At 43.5% G+C, this 21,430-nt stretch overlaps 3 protein-coding genes across 13 annotated transcripts in view; 1 reads left to right on the forward strand and 2 right to left on the reverse strand.

Moving 5' to 3' along the window:
- The window catches only part of XRCC6 (X-ray repair cross complementing 6), a 40,030-nt gene extending 19,192 nt beyond the window's left edge, over nt 1-20,838 (reverse strand). For 3 of the 8 annotated variants that reach the window (XM_060166710.1, XM_060166708.1, XM_060166711.1), the window contains exons 1-10: nt 20,789-20,837; nt 19,547-19,633; nt 16,927-17,039; nt 12,013-12,151; nt 11,504-11,758; nt 10,773-10,956; nt 6,510-6,696; nt 4,543-4,711; nt 3,651-3,812; nt 748-877 (exon numbers count right to left, since the gene is read on the reverse strand). In XM_060166710.1, coding sequence (XP_060022693.1) covers nt 748-877; nt 3,651-3,812; nt 4,543-4,711; nt 6,510-6,696; nt 10,773-10,956; nt 11,504-11,758; nt 12,013-12,151; nt 16,927-17,039; nt 19,547-19,625 — 1,418 coding nt within the window. In that variant the 5' untranslated portion in view covers nt 19,626-19,633; nt 20,789-20,837. Of the gene's footprint in view, nt 1-747; nt 878-3,650; nt 3,813-4,542; nt 4,712-6,509; nt 6,697-10,772; nt 10,957-11,503; nt 11,759-12,012; nt 12,152-16,926; nt 17,040-19,546; nt 19,634-20,290; nt 20,426-20,788 lie in introns of those variants that run through there. The other 5 variants (XM_060166709.1, XM_060166706.1, XM_060166707.1 and 2 more) reach the window with 5 other exon arrangements.
- Nucleotides 19,703-20,884, reverse strand: LOC132529261 (small ribosomal subunit protein uS12-like). Its single transcript, XM_060165566.1, has 2 exons — nt 20,880-20,884; nt 19,703-20,448 (listed from the first exon to the last, which is right to left on the reverse strand). Exons 1-2 carry the CDS (start codon nt 20,882-20,884, stop codon nt 19,992-19,994), a joined length of 462 nt encoding a protein of 153 aa, XP_060021549.1. The 3' UTR covers nt 19,703-19,991.
- A 222-nt stretch (nt 20,885-21,106) lies between these two features.
- DESI1 (desumoylating isopeptidase 1) overlaps nt 21,107-21,430 on the forward strand; it is a 30,832-nt gene continuing 30,508 nt past the window's right edge. For all 4 annotated transcript variants that reach the window (XM_060166882.1, XM_060166880.1, XM_060166881.1 and 1 more), the window contains exon 1: nt 21,107-21,423. In XM_060166882.1, the coding sequence (XP_060022865.1) occupies nt 21,336-21,423 (88 nt within the window). In that variant the 5' untranslated portion in view covers nt 21,107-21,335. The remainder of the gene's footprint in view (nt 21,424-21,430) is intronic.

Raw genomic sequence — 21,430 nt, forward strand, 5'->3', positions numbered from 1 at the left:
CTACACTTGAATCCTGGCTCCAGTTCCTTCTAGGTGGGTGAGTCTCGGCAAGCTGCCTCACTCCTCTAAGCCTCAGTTTCTTTACCTGTAAAATGGGCACCAAAACTTTCAGGGTTCTCATGAAGAATAAATGAGATACTGTTGGAGTTGTATCTAGAACAGTGCATGGCACATGGTAGAACCTTAACAATGCTTCCAACTGCCCAACAAAGGACTATACCAGGAGGTTTCCTTTGGAGAAAGAAGGTCACTTTGCCCACAGGTCGGAAGAGTTAGGGAAGTAGCCCAGAGACAAAAGATGAAATGTGAAAAAAATTACGTTTGGTGTCACCTTATGCGGGTTCTGGGAGATGGTCTATGTGCATTATATAATCATTTTTTCAACCCCATGACAATTTACACTGGATTTACTTGCTTTTACTCACCATGTGACAACAAACAATCAAGGAGAAGGCCAACCAAGAATCTTCTCCTTACTGCTGCTTTGCGGAGCTTGTTCACCTAACCAACCTGGCTTTCTAAGCACAACACAGCAGGTCAACCAGCTGTGAACCCTTAGCACAATTCCAGAGCCTTCAATAAAAGAACTTCCACTCTCCCTATAGCTTCTAAAGACTAATTATCTATCAGTTAATGGAAAAGGATACAATCACATTCTCTTGGTTTATGCTTAACTCAAATCTCCAGTACGACCTTCAACTCAGGAGGCAGTTCCAGAAGAAAGCCTGTGAATGACCCATCACTCACCTGTACTTGAAGCGGAGCTTCTGAACAATAGCCTTCATCTTGTCTATCTGCTCTGGGTTTGCCATGACTTTTTCAGTAAAGGGCACCTTCCGTTTGTCATCAGCATAGGGCAAGAAGATGAGCTGGAAGCCTGAAGAAGAAAGAAAAATACGTTTTCGGAGATCTGACTCAACGAAAGGTTTCAGTCACTGAGCTATCGTTTTAATTCCTTTTTTAAAAAAATTAATCTATTTTATTTTTGGCTGCATTGGGTCTTAGTTGAGGCAAGCAGGTTCTTTGTTGCAGCACGGTGGGCTTCTCTCTCATTGTGGCACACGGGCTCAGTAGTTGCGGCACACAGGCTTAGTTGCTCCGCAGCAAGTGGGATTTTAGTTCCCGGACCAGGGCTCGAACCAGTGTCCCCTGCATCGGCAGGCAGATTCTTAACCGCTGTGCCACCAGGGAAGTCTCCTGAGCTGTTGTTTTTTTCTCAGCTCCAATTCACCCTTCTGCGTGCTGTGCTGCTGGAGCTAGGACCCTGCAAATCCCATTTCTCCTTTACCAGCTGATTCCCGTTAGCATCTGCCTAGCAGACTCCCTTTGGAGTCTCCAGAGGGGGACCTGAAAGGAGACTTCTTCCTTCCCTCTCAGGTACTTCCTGTTCCTGCCAGTGTCGCCCCAGCCAGCTTTCAGCCACCAGCTTTTTCCATACACCCAGAACCAGGTGGACAGTGCCCCTCCCTGGAGGGCTACATCCAACTCTGTCGGCCCCTCCTCCGAGCTTCAACCTCTCCCCTTTGCTCCCCAGTCCCCACCATGTGCTAGAAGGGAAGAGGTAACGGTTACCAGCCTGACCCTGTCCAGTTGCTGACGGGCTCTAGAAAGACTGAAAAATCTAGAGACTGGAACCCACTGCTGCTGCCAGGTGAAGAGCCCTTGCTGGCAATGCCAACAGCACTGAGCAAGAGGAAGTCTCTTAGCTCTCCATGGCCCTAATGTCTCCCTCTAGCACCCACTATTGACAGAGCATCACCGAGAGCCCGCTGGCAAAGGAGAAATGGGGCTTGGAGAGCCTCTGCTTCATCAGCACAGAGCTGAGAGACAAAGCGTCAGAACTGACATAAAAGGTGTTCCTGAGCATTCACATGACCAGGGTTGGAAATATAACGCATTCAAAGACTTACTTTATAATTTTTATTAGCATGGCTAAAGAGGAAGGATGGGACTCCCTGGTGGCGCAGTGGTTAAGAATCAGCCCACCAATGCAGGGAACATGGGTTCGAGCCCTGGTCCGGGAAGATCCCACATGCCGCAGAGCAACTAAGCCCGTGCACCACAACTACTGAGCCTGCGCTCTAGAGCCCGCGCACCACAACTACTGAAGCCCGCGTGCCTAGAGTCCGTGCTCTGCAACAAGAGAAGCCACCGCAGTGAGAAGCCCATGTACCGCAACGAAGAGTAGCCCCCGCTCACCGCAACTAGAGAAAGCCCATGCGCAGCAACAGAGACCCAACACAGCCATAAATAAATAAATATTTTTTAAAAAGAAGGATGACTAGTAGTCATCTGTTGGCTGCTTTGTGCTAGGCACTTATCTGTTTATTAACTTATTTCAAATGTGAACTGACCTTGAGAGAAAGGTGTTCCAGAATTCTCATCTTTGCAGATAAGGAACATAAACAGAAAGGTTAAATTATTTGCCCAAGGGCTTCCCTGGTGGTGCAGTGGTTGAGAGTCCACCTGCCGATGCAGGGGACACAGGTTCGTGCCCCGGTCCGGGAAGATCCCACATGCTACAGAGTGGCTGGGCCCGTGAGCCATGGCCGCTGAGCCTGCGCGTCTGGAGCCTGTGCTCCACAACGGGAGAGGCCACAAAAAAATAAATAAATAAAAATAAAAAAAATTATTTGCCCAAGTTGGCCAACTAACAGGTGGCAGAGAAGGGTCTAAAACAAAAGAAAGTGAGCTTTCAGACACATAAGTGTAAGACAAAGTCAAGTGTGACTTCAAAACCCACGGTCATGGGACTTCTCTGGCATCGCAGTGGATAGGACTCCACACTCCCAATGCAGGGGGTCTGGGTTCCATCTCTGGTCAGGGAACTAGATCCCACATGCGTGCTGCAACTAAGAGTTCGCATGCTGCAACTAAGGAGCAGGTGAGGCGCAACTAAGGCGCCCTGAAGCCGCAACTAAGGAGCCCTGGAGCCGCAACTAAAGAGCCCTAGAGCCACAACAAAGGAGCCCACCTGCTGCAACTAAGACTCGGTGCAACCAAATAAATAAATAAATATTTTTTTAAAAAAAGGGGCTTCCCTGGTGGCGCAGTGGTTGAGAGTCCGCCTGCCGATGCAGGGGACACGGGTTCGTGTCCCGGTCCAGGAAGATCCCACATGCCGCGGAGGGGCTAGGCCCGTGAGCCACGGCCATTAAGCCTGTGCGTCCGGAGCCTGTGCTCCGCAACGGGAGAGGCCACAACAGTGAGAGGCCCACATACCGCAAAAAAAAAAAAAAAAAAAAAAAAAACCACAGTCATTCCATGATACCTCACTGCTTTGGTGTACACAAGAGATAAACCAACCATTAAATATTACAAGGGTACCAAACAATGGTTTTTAGTAAAGAATGTGTCAGCAGTGAGACTGCATGAACTTATGCCAGTAACCTGCAAACAGTCCCTATGAAGTCAATTTTCAACCCTGGCTGCAGAGCTGCCTTGTACAGTTGTACATGCTGTGCACTGCACAACCATATTTGACAGACTTACCTGGCTGTTCATCAAATTCACCTGTGCAATCTTATAAACACACATTTCCCAGGCTCCACTCCTGGAGACTCTGGTTCAGCAGGTCTGAGTTGGTATCCCAGGAATGACTCCAAGGCTAAGCAAGGTTCAGAAGCACTGAAATTATCTCTTTCACATACCTGGGGGAGTCACCTGAATTTTCTGGTCATCCAGCTCCTCTTCCTGTGGCATCAAGGCCACAAAACAAGGGGGGACATTCTGGCGGGGTGTGTATCTGCACACTGCCATGACCTCCTTCTCCAGACACTTGGTGAGTAGAGCACTGAATAGGGTTGAGCTCCCTGGAAAACAAACATCCCAGGGATCTATATCCTAAAGATGTCTCCTCCTTTCTTAGCCCACGTTATAAACCTACAGTTTCTCTCACATTTTCTTAAAAGCATTTATGATACTTTGATAGCTCAGGGGTGATGGACCCAGAGGTGAGGGTAAAGTGAGGGTAGCAGAGGCATAGAAAGGAAGAGAAAGGAAAGGGCACCTCAAATACTCCATTTAGGGGTGTGAATTATTACTGTCAGTTCACTTTTACTATCATTAGGCTAATGACATAAGCCCTAGTTGCTAATGAAAACCAGTCAGGTCAGATCTGGGAGGTTCATTAGCTATAGCACAGAGGAATATAGGTCTGGACAGCACAAATAAACCCAATGGCCAAGTTCATATCATCCTTAATCGCAACACTAGGGAAGAAGCCAGGTCTGTTTTTTAGTTTTTCCCGAACTCTTTATCTGATGCCTCAAAGAAAGAATTTCATAGCAACTAAGTTTTAAATATGCTAATTCCATATCCCCTCCTGGATATTCACAATGCTATCAGTATATTATAGTTCCTAAAGAAATCTCTTTAACTTTGTTTAGTCCCACGTTTCCAAAATTTATTTGAGCGTGAAACACTTTCAAAACACCCAGTAACACATCCTGTATAGTTTCCAGCAGCAGCCATTTAGGAATGCTGCTCGGTAAATTGCCTTCTGCGTGGCTTATTCGTTTATCCCTGGTTTATGCCCCTTACCATTTATCAGGGACTCCTCGGGGTACACGAACAGGGAGGGCCTCAGGTAATGGTGCTTCTTCAGCATTATCAAGGGCTTGAAACCGATGAGAATCAAACCTGGTTCATCAAACCGTTTAAGCTCTTCTGTTTCCTCTTTCTCTAATACAATCTGACGACTCCCATAGGTCTATAGGAGGGGAACAACGAGGGCCACATAGCGAGGATACACAGAGATGCGAAATGGTTGCCATATGACCCTAGCAAGTTAAAATCAGCTTTCTTCTAAGGAGCAGGAAGAGGGCTCATCAGAGGCATCTTCCTCCTATCAACAGCAATTGACATGTATTGAGTGCCAGCCAGGCACTTTACTTTTGCCACCCAGTTTATCATCTGTCACAATCCTAGGCAGTAAATGTTAAAAACTCTGTTTTACAGATGAGTGAACTGAGGCTCTACAGTTAGTAACTTGCTCCAGAGTATACAACCGAATTGGGCTTTGAACTGTACCACATCTGTCTGGTGCTAAAGGCCATGCTCTTCAGGCATTTGTTCCTTCCCTCATTTAATGTGTACTAAACCCTCAGCATCATCCCTGACACACAAAGGATGCTCAAACCTTACCTACTTATTGAGAGGACCTACGTCAGGTATTGTGCTAGGTCTCAGTGTAGGAGGCTCACACACACACACACATACACATATACTACTTCCAAACTTTAACATTTGCATTTTGATCCTAAATATGTGATTAGTAACAGAACTTAGTAAAGGTCAAATTTGGGTGTTATAAACAAAAACAGAGCCCTTAAGACTTTTTGTAGGCACAGTTAATCAAGAAAGAAACTTAGTAACCGGAAGAGCTACTGCCTATGAATAAACCAACATGGAAAACTAGCTACTTCCAAAATGGAAGGAGAAATTTCTTGTCATCTTCTCCTCCTGAAAAGTAGGGCAAGACACTCTGGCCTGAAATTTGTGCTCCAAAAGACATCTTGAGGGTTGAATCAAAATAATATTTAATTTTAGTCACTTAGTTGATCCTTCTAGGTCCTGAACTTAGGCAAAATCGCTCTCCCATGTTTTGCATAACTAAAAAGGAAGGATGACTCACTTGATTTTAATTTCAGATATCAAATCCTTCTATAGGGAACTACATTCAATATCCTGAGATAAACCATATGGAAAAGAATATTTAAAATGTATATATATAACAGAATCACTTTGCTGTACAGCAGAAATTAACAGAACTTTGTAAATCAACTGTACTTCAATTAAAAAAAATCCTTCTATAGTTGAACAAAGGTGAGAGGATGAGGAGAGATAATGTTCTGCATCCTTAGTATGTCTTTCAGATTAAGAAAGGCATGAGGGGGGCTTCCCTGGTGGCGCAGTGGTTGAGAGTCCGCCTGCCAATGCAGGGGACACGGGTTCGTGCCCGGGTCCGGGAGGATCCCACATGCCACGGGACCCGTAAGCCATGGCCGCTGAGCCTGCACGTCCGGAGCCTGTGCTCCGCAGCGGGAGAGGCCACAATGGTGAGAGGCCCGCATACCGCAAAAAAAGAGGGTATCATTTCAAGGCACAGGAAAAACTGGTTAGTTTGGCAAAAAAAAAAAAAATCTCCCTAAAACGAGGGCACTTCACACCTAACACACTTTCTTTCCCTAGCTCATCTCCCTAGTTAACTATAAAACAATTTCTGCCACTGTACTGGAATTAGACTGTTAAGACTCAGAGTAGCATGTGCTGGCTGATCGAGGGCTGAAGTTTTCACTGACACCTCTTCCAAATACTGGCTCTAACTTTCTAGCTCCCAAGGTATTACTGATCTAGATCCCATATTCCAAAGGGTAATGACAACAACTTTCTAGCTTGGCTAGAAAGATGCGCACATGAAAGTTATTTAACTAGTTAGGCTGATCATGTCTCCCCCTCCCTGTTAACTCTTCAACAGGACAAAATTCAGTAAGAAGGCAGAGACCTACCTGGGACCTCTTGGTGTCGCTAGGCAAAAGCAAACTGCCTGTATTTACATTAAATGTCCGGGTCTTGGTTTTCACTGGTTCATTTGTTTCCCGATAAAGCCTCACTGGAGAAGGTTTGAGAGCCTTCTGGACCATATTATAAATGCCAACAGTGAGCGCTACATCTTTGTTGAGCTTAAGCTTCAACCTGAAGGAGAGAAAAATTTTTTAATTTGGACAGAAAGAGTATATTTTCCTATCTAAAATTCATTCATGGCACCCAAGCCCTGATTTGTTTTATTCTCTCCAATAACCTAAGCTTTTCGAATACAAATATAAAGCTTTTTAATAATACAATGGAGTTTGCTGTAATACATCTCAGCGTCTATATTGCACAATATTAGTCTCAGAATGTATTGTTAACTCCTTAAAATAATGATAAAGAATGTACCATAATAAAAATAATGATTTTTTAAATAGAGCCTAGCAATTTATTAAATCACTTTACAGTTATTCTCTCATTTAATCATCATTATAATCCTATAAGTACTATATTATCTGCTGCTTCTGCTTGTCTACTATACCTTCCCTCTTATTTTAACAATGAAACCCCAATTTTTCTTAGGGAACCACCCTTGCCCCACTGCAGTTTTAGGAAAATGTTCATCCAGGTGCTATGCTTTACCCTGACCAAGAGATAGGCACATCTGGCCCAGGCTCAAGCCATCAGACTTATTCTCCTGAGAATCTGGGTCTTAAACAGTGACCAAGAAAGGACACGGTTGGAGGGGATGCTTGCTGACAGTGGTACCCCAAAGACACTGTCAATAATTTTTATTTTCTAGATTCCTGGTGCCACCCTGGTTCCTATACTACCCACCCTGTTCAGGATTTTGTTTTAATATGCTGCAATTAGTCAAGAGTCAGTTTCTGTTACTTGCTACCCAATAACCTTATTGTTGTCATTTTTACAGATGAAAACACTGAGGCTCAGGGATGTTATCTAACTTGCCCAAAGACATACAACTAATGAAAACTGGTATTCAAATTCACGTATGTTTGATTCAAAGCTCAGGTACTTTTCCTTTATAACATTTTGCTCCAGCGTATTTATATCAACATCTTAAGCACAAATAGGACCTCTTGAAAATGTGTTCTATAATAAAGACAACATGCAAAAATATTTACAATACAATACTGTGGGGAAAAAAGGCAGAACAGAAAACTAACCTGTGCTACACATTCTCTTCAAGCACACACGGAACATTCTCTAGGATAGACCATATACTGAGACACAAGACAAGTCTAAATGCATCTAAAAAAACTGAAATTGGAAATTCCCTGGTGGTCCAGTGGTTAGGACTCTGCGCTTCCACTGCAGGGGACACAGGTCAATTCCTGGTCAGGGAACTAAGATCTCACATGCTGTGCAGCGCAGCCAAAAAGAAAAAAATAAAAAGGATTGCTATCATACAAAATATGTTCTTTACCCCAAATAGAACTAAGTTAGAAATCCACAACAGAGAGAAATCTGGGAAAACCTCAAATATTTGGAAAGTAAACAATACAATTCTAAATAACCCAGGAGGTCAAAGGAGAAATCACAAGGGAAATTTAAAATGATTTTGAACTGAATGAAAGTGAAAACACAACATATCAAAAGGTATAGGATGCAGCTAAATCAGTGCTCAGAGGGAAATTTATAGCTTTAAAACCTTTATCCCAAAAGAAGAAAAGTCTTAAATTAATAACCGAATCTTCACTGTTGTAGAATGTTTAGCAGTATTTACTTTAAAGAAGAGAACATGTTTAAACAAGTTATAGCTAATTCAAAGGTATATTGGTTCACACAGTAGAAAGAACATTGGTTTGGGACAGAGCCCTGACTAGAAATTTTAGGTTCCTGGAGCAAGCACCTGGTAGGTATGGTACAATTTGGTAATGTATGATGTGCCCCAGAGATGAGTGTTAGTAACAGATGGGCATCAGTAATAACACCACCCATTTGATGGCTTCCTACTTTAAATCATTCCGGCTTACTAGGTGTTAAACACAGTTGTTTAAAGGCTGCTGAAGGAGAGCTGACAATAAATGTAACCAATTTAAAAACTGCACAATCTGCAAAAGTAATTTTTTAAAATTGTTGTGCCCTCTAAATTTTAGTATCCTGGGAAAAAGCACTGGTCAATGTGGTCTACTCTGGCCTCAGGCTTCAAGTGACCTTGCTTCTATTTCTGAACCAAAAGAGCCAATCGGTTAGTCCCCCCACCCCATATTAAATGTTCACATCTATAAACTAAGGTACCTTTCGACCTTGAAAATGTCATAACTCTAAGTTAAGACAGAATTATAGTATAACATCATGTGGTTTGTGTCATACCAAGGAAAGGAAAATGTGAAAGCCCACAGCACAAAACAAGCTGCTTATGTTAAACTTCACCTGAAATGATTTAAGGTTAATAAATGTTACTAATGGGTAGGTTTCAACCCAACTCAAAGCACTGTTTTTATAGATTAAATGAGGTAATTATGTTAACAAAGAACTTAGGACATACGGATGAACCGGTTTGCAGGGCAGAAACAGAGACACAGGGCTTTACTGGTGGCACAGTGGTTAAGAATCTGCCTGCCGGTGCAGGGGACACGGATTCGAGCCCTGGTCCGGGAAGATCCCACATGCCGCGGAACAACTAAGCCCGTGCGCCACAGCTACTGGGCCTGCACTCTAGAGCCCGCGAGCCACAACTACTGGGCCCACGTGCTGCAACTACTGAAGCCTGCCCACCCTAGAGCCTGTGCTCCGCAACAAGAGAAGCCACCTCAATGAGAAGCCCGCGCACCGCAACGCCCTGCACGCAGCAAGAAAGACCCAACGCAGCCAAAAATAAATAAATAAATTTATTAAAAGAAAGAAAGAAAGAAATAGAGACACAGATGTAGAGAACAAACGTATGGACACCAAGGGGGGTAAAGTGGCAGGGGTGGGAGTGGTGGTGTGATGAAATGGGAGATTGGGATTGACATATATACACTAATATGTATAAAATGGATAACTAATAAGAACCTGCAGTATAAAAAATAAATACAATTCTAAAATTCACAAAAAAAAGAAAAAAAGAACGTAGGACAGTGCCTGGCACATAATAATTATGCAATAAAATAATTCTATTATTTTATTATAGCAAGAATAAGTATAATAATTTTCTAAGCCTTAGGCAATTAATTCTCAAATAGCTCCAATTTATTATTATTACTACCAAGTATCCTATAATGACTCTTTCACAAAATAGTAAGAATAGCTAACGTTTATAATTACTATGTTATTCCATTTAATCATCACAGCAGCCCTATAAAGAGGGACCATTTTTGCTCCCATTTTACTGAGGCTCAGAGAAGTTACATGATTTACCCCAGGTCACACAGCAGAGGACTAGAATCTGAGCCAATCTGACTCTAGAACCTACTTTTAACCACCATTTTATCCCCCCTGCCACTCCCACCAATATGTGTAGATTTCCAAATTATAGTAGTAACAATATTCTACCATTTCAGGAAGGAGAAAAGGTGACAGGGTAATTGTTTGAGGAAAGAGAAATAGTTCCTGGGAGGAAAAGGAGAACAATGACAAAACTATAACTGTAGCAATGAGCTGCTTCATGGTTTCCTTAAAATATTTAATTTCATGGGTTTTCTAGTAGAATTGTCAGTAATCTCTTGAAAACAGCTCAAAAACTACCAAGGGTCTTATTCCTCTATACTGAGGAAACTAGTCTAAAATGAAAGTCTGATGCTCTTTAGGAAGAAACACTGAGGCGGCCTTAGGATTCTAATGTCAAAGGTCTCTAAAGGAAGATAATCCAACCACCTGGTTCTTATTGGTCTCAAGTTTATAAGAAATTAGAATAACACAATTTTAACAACAATGATAATAACTAAAATTTATTGAGTTTTTGCTCTATACCAGGTACTATCGTTATCCCCAATTTACAGAGGAGAAGAAAACAGACAATGTCCTAGTGAGTGCAACTGAGGATACCGTTAGCCGCAACTGTTTACCCCAAAGGAGTGGAGAGCTGTTTTATTTTGGAGAAACAGCATACCAGCTCTTTCTAGAGAAAGAGAAGCAAATAGCTTGTGCTATCCTGAAATAAAGCAAGTTTTTTTTTAGAGGAACAGTGAGGCAGTGGTACAGCCCAGAGTTAAGGAGCCAGGGAGGTCAAAGCCATGCACTGCTTATGATCAGTTAGGGGCCTTGTGGGCAGCTGACCCGGGCTTAGTGCCTACCTGTAGAGCACGCGCTTCCTGGTCTCCTTGGCGCGAACCTTCCTCAACAGGTCTTTGAGCTTGCTCGACTCCTCAAAGTGAACCCCTATGTCCTCATCCTCTGCTATGCTGATAATATCTCTGTAGAACAAGGATATGTCAAAGCCCCCACGTTTCCTTAGGTGCAACAAGTCAAGGAAGATACCTGGAGCGAGGATAGACAAAAGTGAGGGGAAACAATTTCCAGCAAGGGAGAATTTTTTTCAGTTAAGTTTAAATATGCTGTTAAAAGCTCCCAAAGAACTAGATTGATTATAAACATTTTCAGGACTTAGAGAAAGTGGTTAAGGGGATCAGCTGCTCTAATGACTTCAGACAACTTATTCAAATAACCACCATTTGTGGTGGCGTTAAAGTCAAGAAAAGCTCCCTCTGGTAGAGCCCGTCAGACAACTAATGGCCTGGTCATTTTCACTGGGAATATTACATAGGGGTCTCCCCCAGCTTCACTATATTGTGTCATTTTACTCTGAAGGGTGAAAAGCAACTATTTGACATCAGCTATAAAAAAGCAAAAAAAATTAAGTGCCAAGTTAAAAGAACAGGGGGCGACTTCCCTGGAGGTCCAGTGGTTAAGACTCCTCGATTCCATTGCAGGCAGCACGGGTCCGATCCCTGGTCGGGGAACTAAGATCCCACAAGCCGCACAATGCGGCCAAAGAAATAAAATAAAAGAACAGGGGAATGCCGACCTGTGTCACGGAGATCCCCAGCTTTGGTCCTGGCCCTGCTGGCTTTGGCACTGTCATTGCCATGGGGGTCATCTTCATTGGTGAAAAGCATGATCCTCTTATGGCTCATCTTGAACTGGACATCACTAAAGAGGTTGGCGCAGACCCACAGTACTTCACTTAGGGAGTAGTCAGATCCATGGCCAATTAGGTCTTGGAAATGTTTCTTCCCCTCCTGCCCCTTAAAGCGGTCAAGCTCTAGCACTCGTTTAGCACCTGATCAGAGACAGGGAGTCAAATGGGCAGAAAAGTCAGAACAGCATAAGTGTTTTACAAGACTAACAGAAGCTCTTTCTCACCCAGAGCTGTTTAACCCACATAACAAAAGTCTACACCCCAGTAAGAACCCCCTTGTGCAGGAAAGCATACTCCCAGTCAAGATGTTATCTGCTTCCTTCTTCACATCCCCCTTTGTGCATGTTAGTGACCTTCTCATGTAAGGGAAAAGCTGATCTTAGAATACTACTGACCTGGATTATCCAATTCCTGCAAGACGTAAATATTTTTGAAATTCACTGAATTTTTGTCCTTCTTGGTACCATAGAACACCACTGCCAAGAGATCTCGATCACTGCTTATGATCTTACTGGTGTATACACTCCGGATACACTGAAAAAACAAACATAAAATTTCAATTAATATTTAACTACGTACCACTAAACTTAAGCTCCACAGGTGCCTGACACATAGTAGGGCACTCAATATATATTTGCTGAATTTGTACATGGCATTAGAGTAAGGCGTGACCCCTACCTTCAGGAAACTCATAATCCAGTGAGGGTGATGGTCATTTATATTATGTATAACACAAAGCAAAGTGTGGTTAAGTATACAACAGACATATAAGCAGTCCCTACAATAAGAAATCAGAGAATTCAAAACATGTAGGGCTTCCCTGGCGGTGCAGTGGTTGAGAGTCCGCCTGCTGATGCAGGGGACACGGCTTCGTGCCCCGGTCCGGGAAGATCCCACATGCCGCGGAGCGGCGGGGCCCGTGAGCCATGGCTGCTGAGCCTGCGTGTCCTCAGCCTGTGCTCTGCAACGGGAGAGGCCGCAACAGTGAGAGGCCCGTGTACCGAAAAAAAAAAAAAACACATGTATATACTCCGGAAGGAAACTCTGCTATAGGGAAATAAAAATCAATAAAAGCCCAGCACTAGAATCGGAAAACGTGGATTTGAGTCCCAATGATGTCACTTACTTAATTGGCTGAGTTTGAACAGGCCATTTGATCATTCCTCAAGTAGCTTTTTTTTTTTTTTAATGTGGACCATTTTTAAAGTCTTTATTGAATTTTTTACAATATTACTTCTGTTTATGTTTTGGTTTTTTGGCCCTGAAGCATGTGAGATCTTAGCTCTCTGACCAGGGATCAAACCCACACCCCCTGCATTGGAAGGCAAAGTCGTGACCACTGGACCACCAGGGAAGTCTCTTTTCCTCAAGTAGCTTGATACCAAGAAACAAAATTTACATATATAAAATAATTACATATATAAAAGGTTTAAGTGAATGTTAGTATATGTGACATTAATAAATAATGGAAAATAAATCTATACCTACTAAAAGCAACTTTTGAAATAAAATTTGCCTAATTACACAATTAAACACATCAGTATTCCAGGAAATATAAACTAAAGCCATATCTAGTAAATCAGTGTCTCATAAGTGGTCAGTCCTGGTGGCCTATAATTCTGGGGGTACTGACAAAATTAAGTTTCTGATTCTGCAAAACTGAGGAATAAACCAACAATGGTGACCCCCCTCCATATCCTGCTTGAGACTCTACCTGGCCTTCCTCCATAGCAATTCTCTCCTTAAATGCAGAACTTATGGTATGTCTAGTCATTGACAGTTATCTTCATGGCAAGCAATCATTTCTTTTTATTTATTTGTTTATATATTTATTTTTCATATTTATTTATTTATTTGGCTATGCTGGGCAGGATCTTTAGTTGCGGCATGCGAGATCTTAGTTATAGCATGCAGGATCTAGTTCCCTGACCAGGGATCAAACCTGTGCCCCTGCAGTGGAAGTCTTAACCACTGGACTGCCAGGGAAGTCCCAGTGAGGGCTTCTTTAGGTTCTACTATTAACCACCCCTCCCCACCCACACACACACACACACACAAACTAAAATAGAATTTTAGAAAATGTTTTTTCATCGCTCCTTATCAAATACATTACGTTCATCGGTGAATGTTTCACTTATTCACTACATAATACTACAGTTGCTTCTGGGTTCTCTAGGCGTTAGCATTTCATGAACCCTTTCAAATTACATGTAGAACTGTATCTTTTTGGGGAGAGGGTACATAGCCTTCATCACATCTTCAAAGAGGTCCATGGTCCAAAAAAGGTTAAAGCAGTGCTCCTCAAAGAGTGATCTCCAAACAACATCAGTGTCACCTGGGAGCTCTGTTGGAAATGCAAATTCTTGGTCCCTCCTCTAGACCTATAGAATCAGAAATTCTGATTGCAGGGTAAGGCCCTGCAATCTGTGTCAACAGCCCTGCAGGTGATTCTGATGTAGGTTAAAGTTTGCAAACCACTGCTTTAAAGTTAAGAATTGTTTTTATTAATTCTTTTTTTAGATGCAAGATATTCTGACTTGTCAATTGCAAGAACTGTCTGTGTACAAATTAGGACATGAGAAGCTTCTGTTTGGTTCCAAACTCCAGAAATATGAGAAATGAGATGTACAATAAATTCTTAAAAATTCTTCTCTATGAAGAAATACTAAACTTTTTAATTGAGGTGAAATTCACATAACAAAATTAATCTTTTTTTTTTTTTTTTTTGCGGTACGTGGGCCTCTCACTGTTGTGGCCTCTCCCGTTGCAGAGCACAGGCTCCGGACACGCTGGCTCAGTGGCCATGGCTCACGAGCCTAGCCGCTCCGCGGCATGTGGGATCTTCCCAGACCGGGGCACGAACCCGTGTTCCCTGCATCGTCAGGAGGACTCTCAACCACTGCACCACCAGAGAAGCCCCAAAATTAATCATTTAAAGTGAACAATTCAGTGTTCAATTTAGTACATTCACAATGTTGTGCAACCACCACTTCTATCTAGTTCCCAAACATTTTTATCATCCCAAAAGCAAACCCCATACCAATTAAGCAGTTGCTCCCTCCCCTGCAGCACCTGGTAACCACCAACCTGCATTCTCTATGGATTATCTATTCTATACTTCATATAAATGTAATCATACAGCATGTGACCTTTTGCCTGGCTTCTTTCACTTAATGTAATGTTTTCAGGGTTCATGCACCTTGTAGCATGTATCACTACTTCATTCCTTTTTATGACTAATATTCTACTGTATATATAAACATTTTGTATATCCACTGAAAAAGTTTTAGAATGAGATAGGGGTGGTGATTATTGCATGACGTGAATGACTAAATACCTTAAAACTGTATACTTTAAAATAGTTAATTTTGTTATGTGAATTATACCTCAATTTAAAAAGTAAAAATATTTAATCCTCATAACAATTTGACAAAGTAGGTACTATTATTTTATTTTTTATTTTTAATAAATGTATTTATTCATTTATTTTTGGCTGCACTGGGTCTTTGTTGCTGCGCACGGGCTTTCTCTAATTGCAGCAAGCCAGGGCTACTCTTTGTTGCAGCGCACAGGCTTCTCACTGCGGTGGCTTCTCTTGTTGCGCAGCACGGGCTCTAGGTGCGTGGGCGTCAGCAGTTGTGGCATGCGGGCTTCAGCAGTTGTGGCATGCGGGCTTCAGCAGTTGTGGCTCGCGGGCTCTAGAGTGCAGGCTCAGTAGTTGTGGCGCACGGGCTTAGTTGCTCCACGGCATGTGGCATCTTCCCGGACCAGGGCTCGAACCTGTGTCCCCTGCATTGGCAGGCAGATTCTTAACCACTGTGCCACAAGGGAAGCCCAAAGTAGGTACTATTATTATCTCCATTTTACAGATGAGAAAACATATCAAGAGCTTCAGCAACTCTTCCAATATCATACAGTTTGTAAGTGGCAGAATCAAGATCTGAGTAGCTGTTATTTATTTAATTGGGTAAACACCTAGGAGGGGAACTGCTGGCTCATGTAAGTCTACGTTTAACTCTTTGAGGAACTGCCAAACTGTTTTCCACAGCAGCTGAGCCATTTCACATTTCCACCGACAATGTATGAGAGTTCCAGTTTCTACATCCTTGTCAACACTTCTTATTGTCCCTTTCTTTTTTTTTTTAAATTACAGCGGTCCTAGTGGGTGGGTATGATACCTCATTGTGGTTTTGATTTGTATTTCTCTAATACCTAAAAATATTGAGCATCTCTTCATGTGCTTTTGGCCATTTGTACATCTTTAGAGAAATGTATATTCAAGTTTTGTGCCCATTTTTAAATTGGGTTGTTTGTCTTTTTGTTGTAATAATCTTTTTCAACCACAGGTAACACTCAACTACAAAAGGACTCATCTCCACACCATAATAGCTGGAACTTCTTTCCTTCCTTTACACTGACATCTCTATAGAAAGAGGAGCCCACTTCTGCTACCAGGGCTAACACAGAAGGTGGAAGCAGTGTAGTCCCAGGGTCGGAAGTTCAAACCCAAAATAAAATGGGCCTGTTCTCCAACACTGCTACTCTTTTTTTTTTTTTAAGTTTATTTATTTATTTATTTTTGGCTACGTTGGGTCTTTGTTGCTGCGTGTGAGCTTTCTCTAATTGCGGCAAGCGGGGGCTACTCTTTTTTTTGTTTAAAGGAATTTTGCCTTATTTATTTATTTATTTATTTATTTATTTATTTATTTATTTATTTATTTATTTATTTATTTATGGCTGTGTTGGCTCTTCGTTTCTGTGCGAGGGCTTTCTCTAGTTGCAGCAAGTGGGGGCCACTCCTGATCGCGGTGCGCAGGCCTCTCACTATTGCGGCCTCTCTTGTTGCGGAGCACAGGCTCCAGATGTGCCGGCTCAGTAATTGTGGCTCACGGGGCCTGTTGCTTCACGGCATGTGGGATCCTCCCAGACCAGGGCTCGAACCCGTGTCCCCTGCATTGGCAGGCAGATTCTCAACCACTGCGCCACCAGGAAAGCCCCGGGGCTACTCTTCGTTGCGGAGCGTGGGCTTCTCATTGCGGTAGCTTCTCTTTTTGCACAACACGGGCTCTAGGCACACAGGCTTCAGTAGTTGTGGCACGCGGGCTCTAAAGCACAGGCTCAGTAGCTGTGGCACATGGGCCTAGTTGCCCCGTGGCATGTGGGATCTTCCTGGACCAGGGATTGAACCCATGTCTCCTGCATTGGCAGGCGGATTCTTAACCACTGTGCCGCCAGGGAAGTCTCCATATTTTTTAAAGTGGTGTTGATACTTTTTGTTGTTTGCTTAATTAAATGAAAGGTAGTCTTACCTGGATGCTCATGTCAAAAGGAGTCAACTCATCTTCATCCTGAGTTTCAAACATGGCCTCAGAAGCATCAATCAAAAAAATCAAACTATCTCTTCCTGAATATTTATAATCTCCTATGGGGAAAAAAATAGAAGGAAATGTTTGCCCTTGTTTTATATTTATCATGTTTATTATTCATATAAAACAAACAGAGGGACTTCCCTGCTGGTGCAGTGGTTAAGACTCGCACTCCCAACGCAGGGGGCTAGGGTTTGACCTCTGGTCAGGGAACTAGATCTCACATGCATGCCGCAACCAAGAGTTCACATGCCACAACTAAGGAGCTGCTGAACTGCAACTAAGGAGTCTGCCTGCCAGGGCTTCCCTGGTGGCGCAGTGGTTGAGAGTCCGCCTGCCGATGCAGGGGACACGGGTTCGTGCCCGGGTCCGGGAAGATCCCACATGCCGCGGAGCAACTGGGCCCATGAGCCATGGCCGCTGAGCCTGCGCGTCTGGGGCCTGTGCTCCGCAACGGGAGAGGCCACAACGGTGGGAGGCCCATGTACCGCGGGGAAAAAAAAAAAAAAAGGAGTCTGCCTGCCGCAACTAAGACCCGGGACAACCAAATTAATTAATTAAATCATCCGTCATAAGCATGTCAAAAAAAAAAAAACCCAAAACTTCTAAGAAATAGAATTAAAATAAAATAAAATAAAACAAATAAAGTAAAATAAAACAAATAGAGAAAAGCCCATTAAGCAAAATTATAATCTGAGGAATTCCCTAAGGTGAACACCCTTAGGGAATTTCTTGGTGGGCCAGTGGTTAGGACTCCATGCTTTCACTGCTAAGGGCGCGGGTTCAATTGCTGGTCAGGGAACTAAGATCCCGCAAGCCACAAGCTGCGCAATGCAGCCAAAAAAACAAGAAAAAAAGTGAACACCCTTAAAACCACCATGCACATCAGGCAATTGAATCTTGCCAGTCACCCCAGAAGCCCTCTCCAGGTCACCTCCCAATTTTAACACCCACCTTCCTCCCAAGAGTAACCACCATCCTGACTTTTGGTAATCACTTCATTTTTTTCTTTATAATCATCCAAGCCAACATTCCTAAACACTGGTTTTGATTTTAAAAAAAACAAAAGTTTTTAAAGCCTCTTATAATCTGTAGATACCCCCTCTGTCTTTTGTCTCATAATTTATTTGCTGAAAAACCTGGATATTATGTCATATAGTTTTCCACCTTCTGGATTTTGCTGACTGCATTCTTTTGGTGTAGATTAACATAGTCCTCTGTCTTTTCTACTAAGGACCTAGAGAGGCTTCATTGGATTTGGGTTTTGGTTTTTTTTTTCTGGCATGATTACATTATAGGTGATGTTGAGTTTTTCATAAAACGGCATATAATATCTGGTTGTCTCCCTTTTTGACGATGCTGCTTCCTAATGCAGTAAATTTAATTACCCATCTTTTCTGAAGCAATACAGCAATACGTGTCAAGGGCCTTAAACAAAAATTCTACCTTGAGCCAGTGAACTCTACTTCTTAGGAATCTATCTTAAGAAAATAAAATATGGAAAAACCCTATGCAAAAATTTCCACAATGTTGTTTATTAAAGAAACTGAAAACTAAAATGTCCAACAAAAGGTAGAATGAACAAATTATAGCATATTTAAAATGATTTATAGAGGCTATATTTGCAGTTACATGGAAAGATATATCTATAATACAGTAAGAAAAAAAGGCAGAACACAAAACTATGTATATATGTTTAAAATTCTTTTTGAAGATGTAAATTTTGAAAATGTAAATTAAAATGAAAAAAATATATGCACTATGATTACAACCATATAAAAAAATCAGACAAAAACAAACTATATATAGTTACAAAATATAAAGAAAGATATATGAAGGAAATATGCAAAATGCCAAAATGCTAGTAGTGGTTGTGTTAGGGTGGTAGATTACATACATTACTGAATTCTGTTTTATTTTTTATATAAATAAAAAATATGTTTAATAAAAAAATATAAAAAATATATAAAATATATAAAAAATATATTTTTCCTACTTTTAAAAAATAAAAATACTTTAAAAATTTCTACCCAGGACTTAAATTAACCAGTATGTAGAGTACAGGCACCCCTTATTTCTCTTCCTTTGTCCTATGTGTTACTGTGTTGTCTGAACATATACTCCCAAACCTGCAGGCTAGGTGAGGGAATGACTCTTGTAACTGTGTTGCTAATGTATACTCTTTGGTTGCTGCAGTTATTGAAGGGTGAAAGCATTTTTACACTGAGGTCCAAGAATGAGGAAAACTACTTTCCTGGGTGAGGAAGGGTCTTACCTGAGTCACCTAAGGTGACACAGGATACCAATGTTCAGGGTCATTTATTGGAGATCAATCTACCAGTGTCCAGCAAAAGTTTAAGGCTAGGAATGTTCCATAAACTAGAGTAGGACCTGAATAAAAGAGCCTAGGGTAGCTCTGCAAAGTTCAAAGGGAGAAAAGTATTGGAGATTCTCTGGGGAGAGAAGCATGAACCACAAGACAGCAAAGATCACCCAGCAGAGACAAGTAGAGAAAGTGTTTCTTCCACACACACAAGGGTACATGTTAATGAAAGTCACTTACCACCTTCTTCAAGGCCCTCCTCTTGATCTTCTTCTTCCTCATCACCCTGATTTTTGTAATAAGACTCCCACCCTGACATGTTGGTTACTGCTCACAAGATGAAAGAAAGTGGAGATCAGTAACAACCAAATTTAAACCTAAAAGTTATCGACCCCTAGGCTTCTTTGAGGTCTGTCCTAAAAGCTACATGTTACTGCTGAGGAACGTGGATGCTGGATCCTGCTGCCTGGAGAGCTTGGTAATTGAGATGCAAGGTAAAAGGGCATGGGGATCATTCCTGAAATAGTCTCACCTTAGCTATCCCTTAAGGACAATTCAGGGCCAGTGGCCCGTAATGACCTCTCTGACGGGTGTGCTGGGGCAGCCTGACCTGGAGGTCCAGTCCCGCCTCCAGCATCATCTGGCATATGAAAATTTATTACTATCGTGCTTTCATCATCAAAACTTATGATCTTGGTCTTTCCTTCTTGCCTTTGTATAATGCCAAAAGAGTGACACTGGCTACTCTGACAACCTTAAAGCAGACTCCAGGAATGTCACCAACAGCATGACCTTTGCGACCAAATCCAGAAACCAGAACTTCATCATTTTCCTCAATAAAATTCAAACAACCATCATTGTGTACAAAGGGTGTGATTTTTTTGCCATTCTTGATTAGCTGAACCCTGACACACTTCCTGATGGCAGAATTTGGCTGTTTGGCCCCTACTTTTTCAAGCATAATTCCCTTGGCATGAGAATCACCTCCAAAAGCGTTGGCCTTCAGGGCTGTACCCAAATGGGCTCTTTTGTACTGTTTATCATGCCACTCCTGGTCTCGTCGGCGGCTACGGAGCTTCCTGGCAGTACGAAGACCGCGACACTTGCCCAGCCTGCCTGCGCCACGGGCCTGAGCGAAAGAGCTCCGGCATCATCTGGATTTGAGAGATTCCCGGTCCAGTGTACTGCGTCCTTTAGCAGACCCACTTGTCCTCATCCCGCCCCCAAATCTCCCCCAACTCCTCAGCCAGCTATGCCCAGTGGGGTCTCAAACGCAGGCGGGCCTCCAAGGCCGGGTGCGCCTCCCCTCGGAGGAAGGAACAGGGATCAGAGGCCGTCTCCACCCCTCGGGTCCGCACACTTCTGGCTGACGCTGCCCCACGATGAGGCTACGGGGACGCGCAAGGCTGAGTGGGCAAAGCAAAATGAAGCCAGCCCTGGCAGAGAGCAACAAACACAAAACTCAGCCCCATTCCTACCTACCTTGAGCGTAATGAAGAGATCAATTTGGGCAGAAGGCGGGGCGCCGCACACGCGCAGGCTCCTGTTCCCGCTCCCAATCAACGCCCCTTACGTCATCACGCATAGCGCGCGCCTTTCGCGTCCAGGTGACACGCCCACTCTCGCAGGCGCTTTCCACACCCGTCCCGAACTAACACCGCCCCGTCCACGAAGCCCCGCCCCCTGAGAAAACCCGCCCCTCGCCGCCCGTCAGGACGGTACGCACATGCGCGAGAATGCGTCCCCGCCCGCGTCCCCGCCCCCGCTCCCGTCCCCGCCCCCGCCCCCGCCCCCGCCCAGTCTTCCGCGCGAAGCCGGCCGGTCCCCGCTCTGTCACCTCACGGTAGTCGTTGCCGGTGGCGGGTGCGGGGGCCCGAGCAGCGCTGGGCGACCTCTACCCCGCCCCTCAGGCCGGGCCCGGGCTCGGTCTCCCCGCTCCCTCCGCTCCCCTCCCCCGTCGGGTACGGGAAGGTCCAAGCAGCTGCCGGGTGCCTGAGGGACTTAGTGGCTGCAGCCGCCACGGGTCCCGATGGAGCCGCCAAATCTCTATCCTGTGAAGCTCTACGTGTACGACCTGTCCAAGGGCCTGGCCCGGCGGCTCAGCCCCATCATGCTGGGTGAGGG

This window comes from Lagenorhynchus albirostris, chromosome 11 (genome assembly GCF_949774975.1).
Source record: "Lagenorhynchus albirostris chromosome 11, mLagAlb1.1, whole genome shotgun sequence".
Classification (NCBI taxonomy): Eukaryota; Metazoa; Chordata; class Mammalia; order Artiodactyla; family Delphinidae; genus Lagenorhynchus; species Lagenorhynchus albirostris.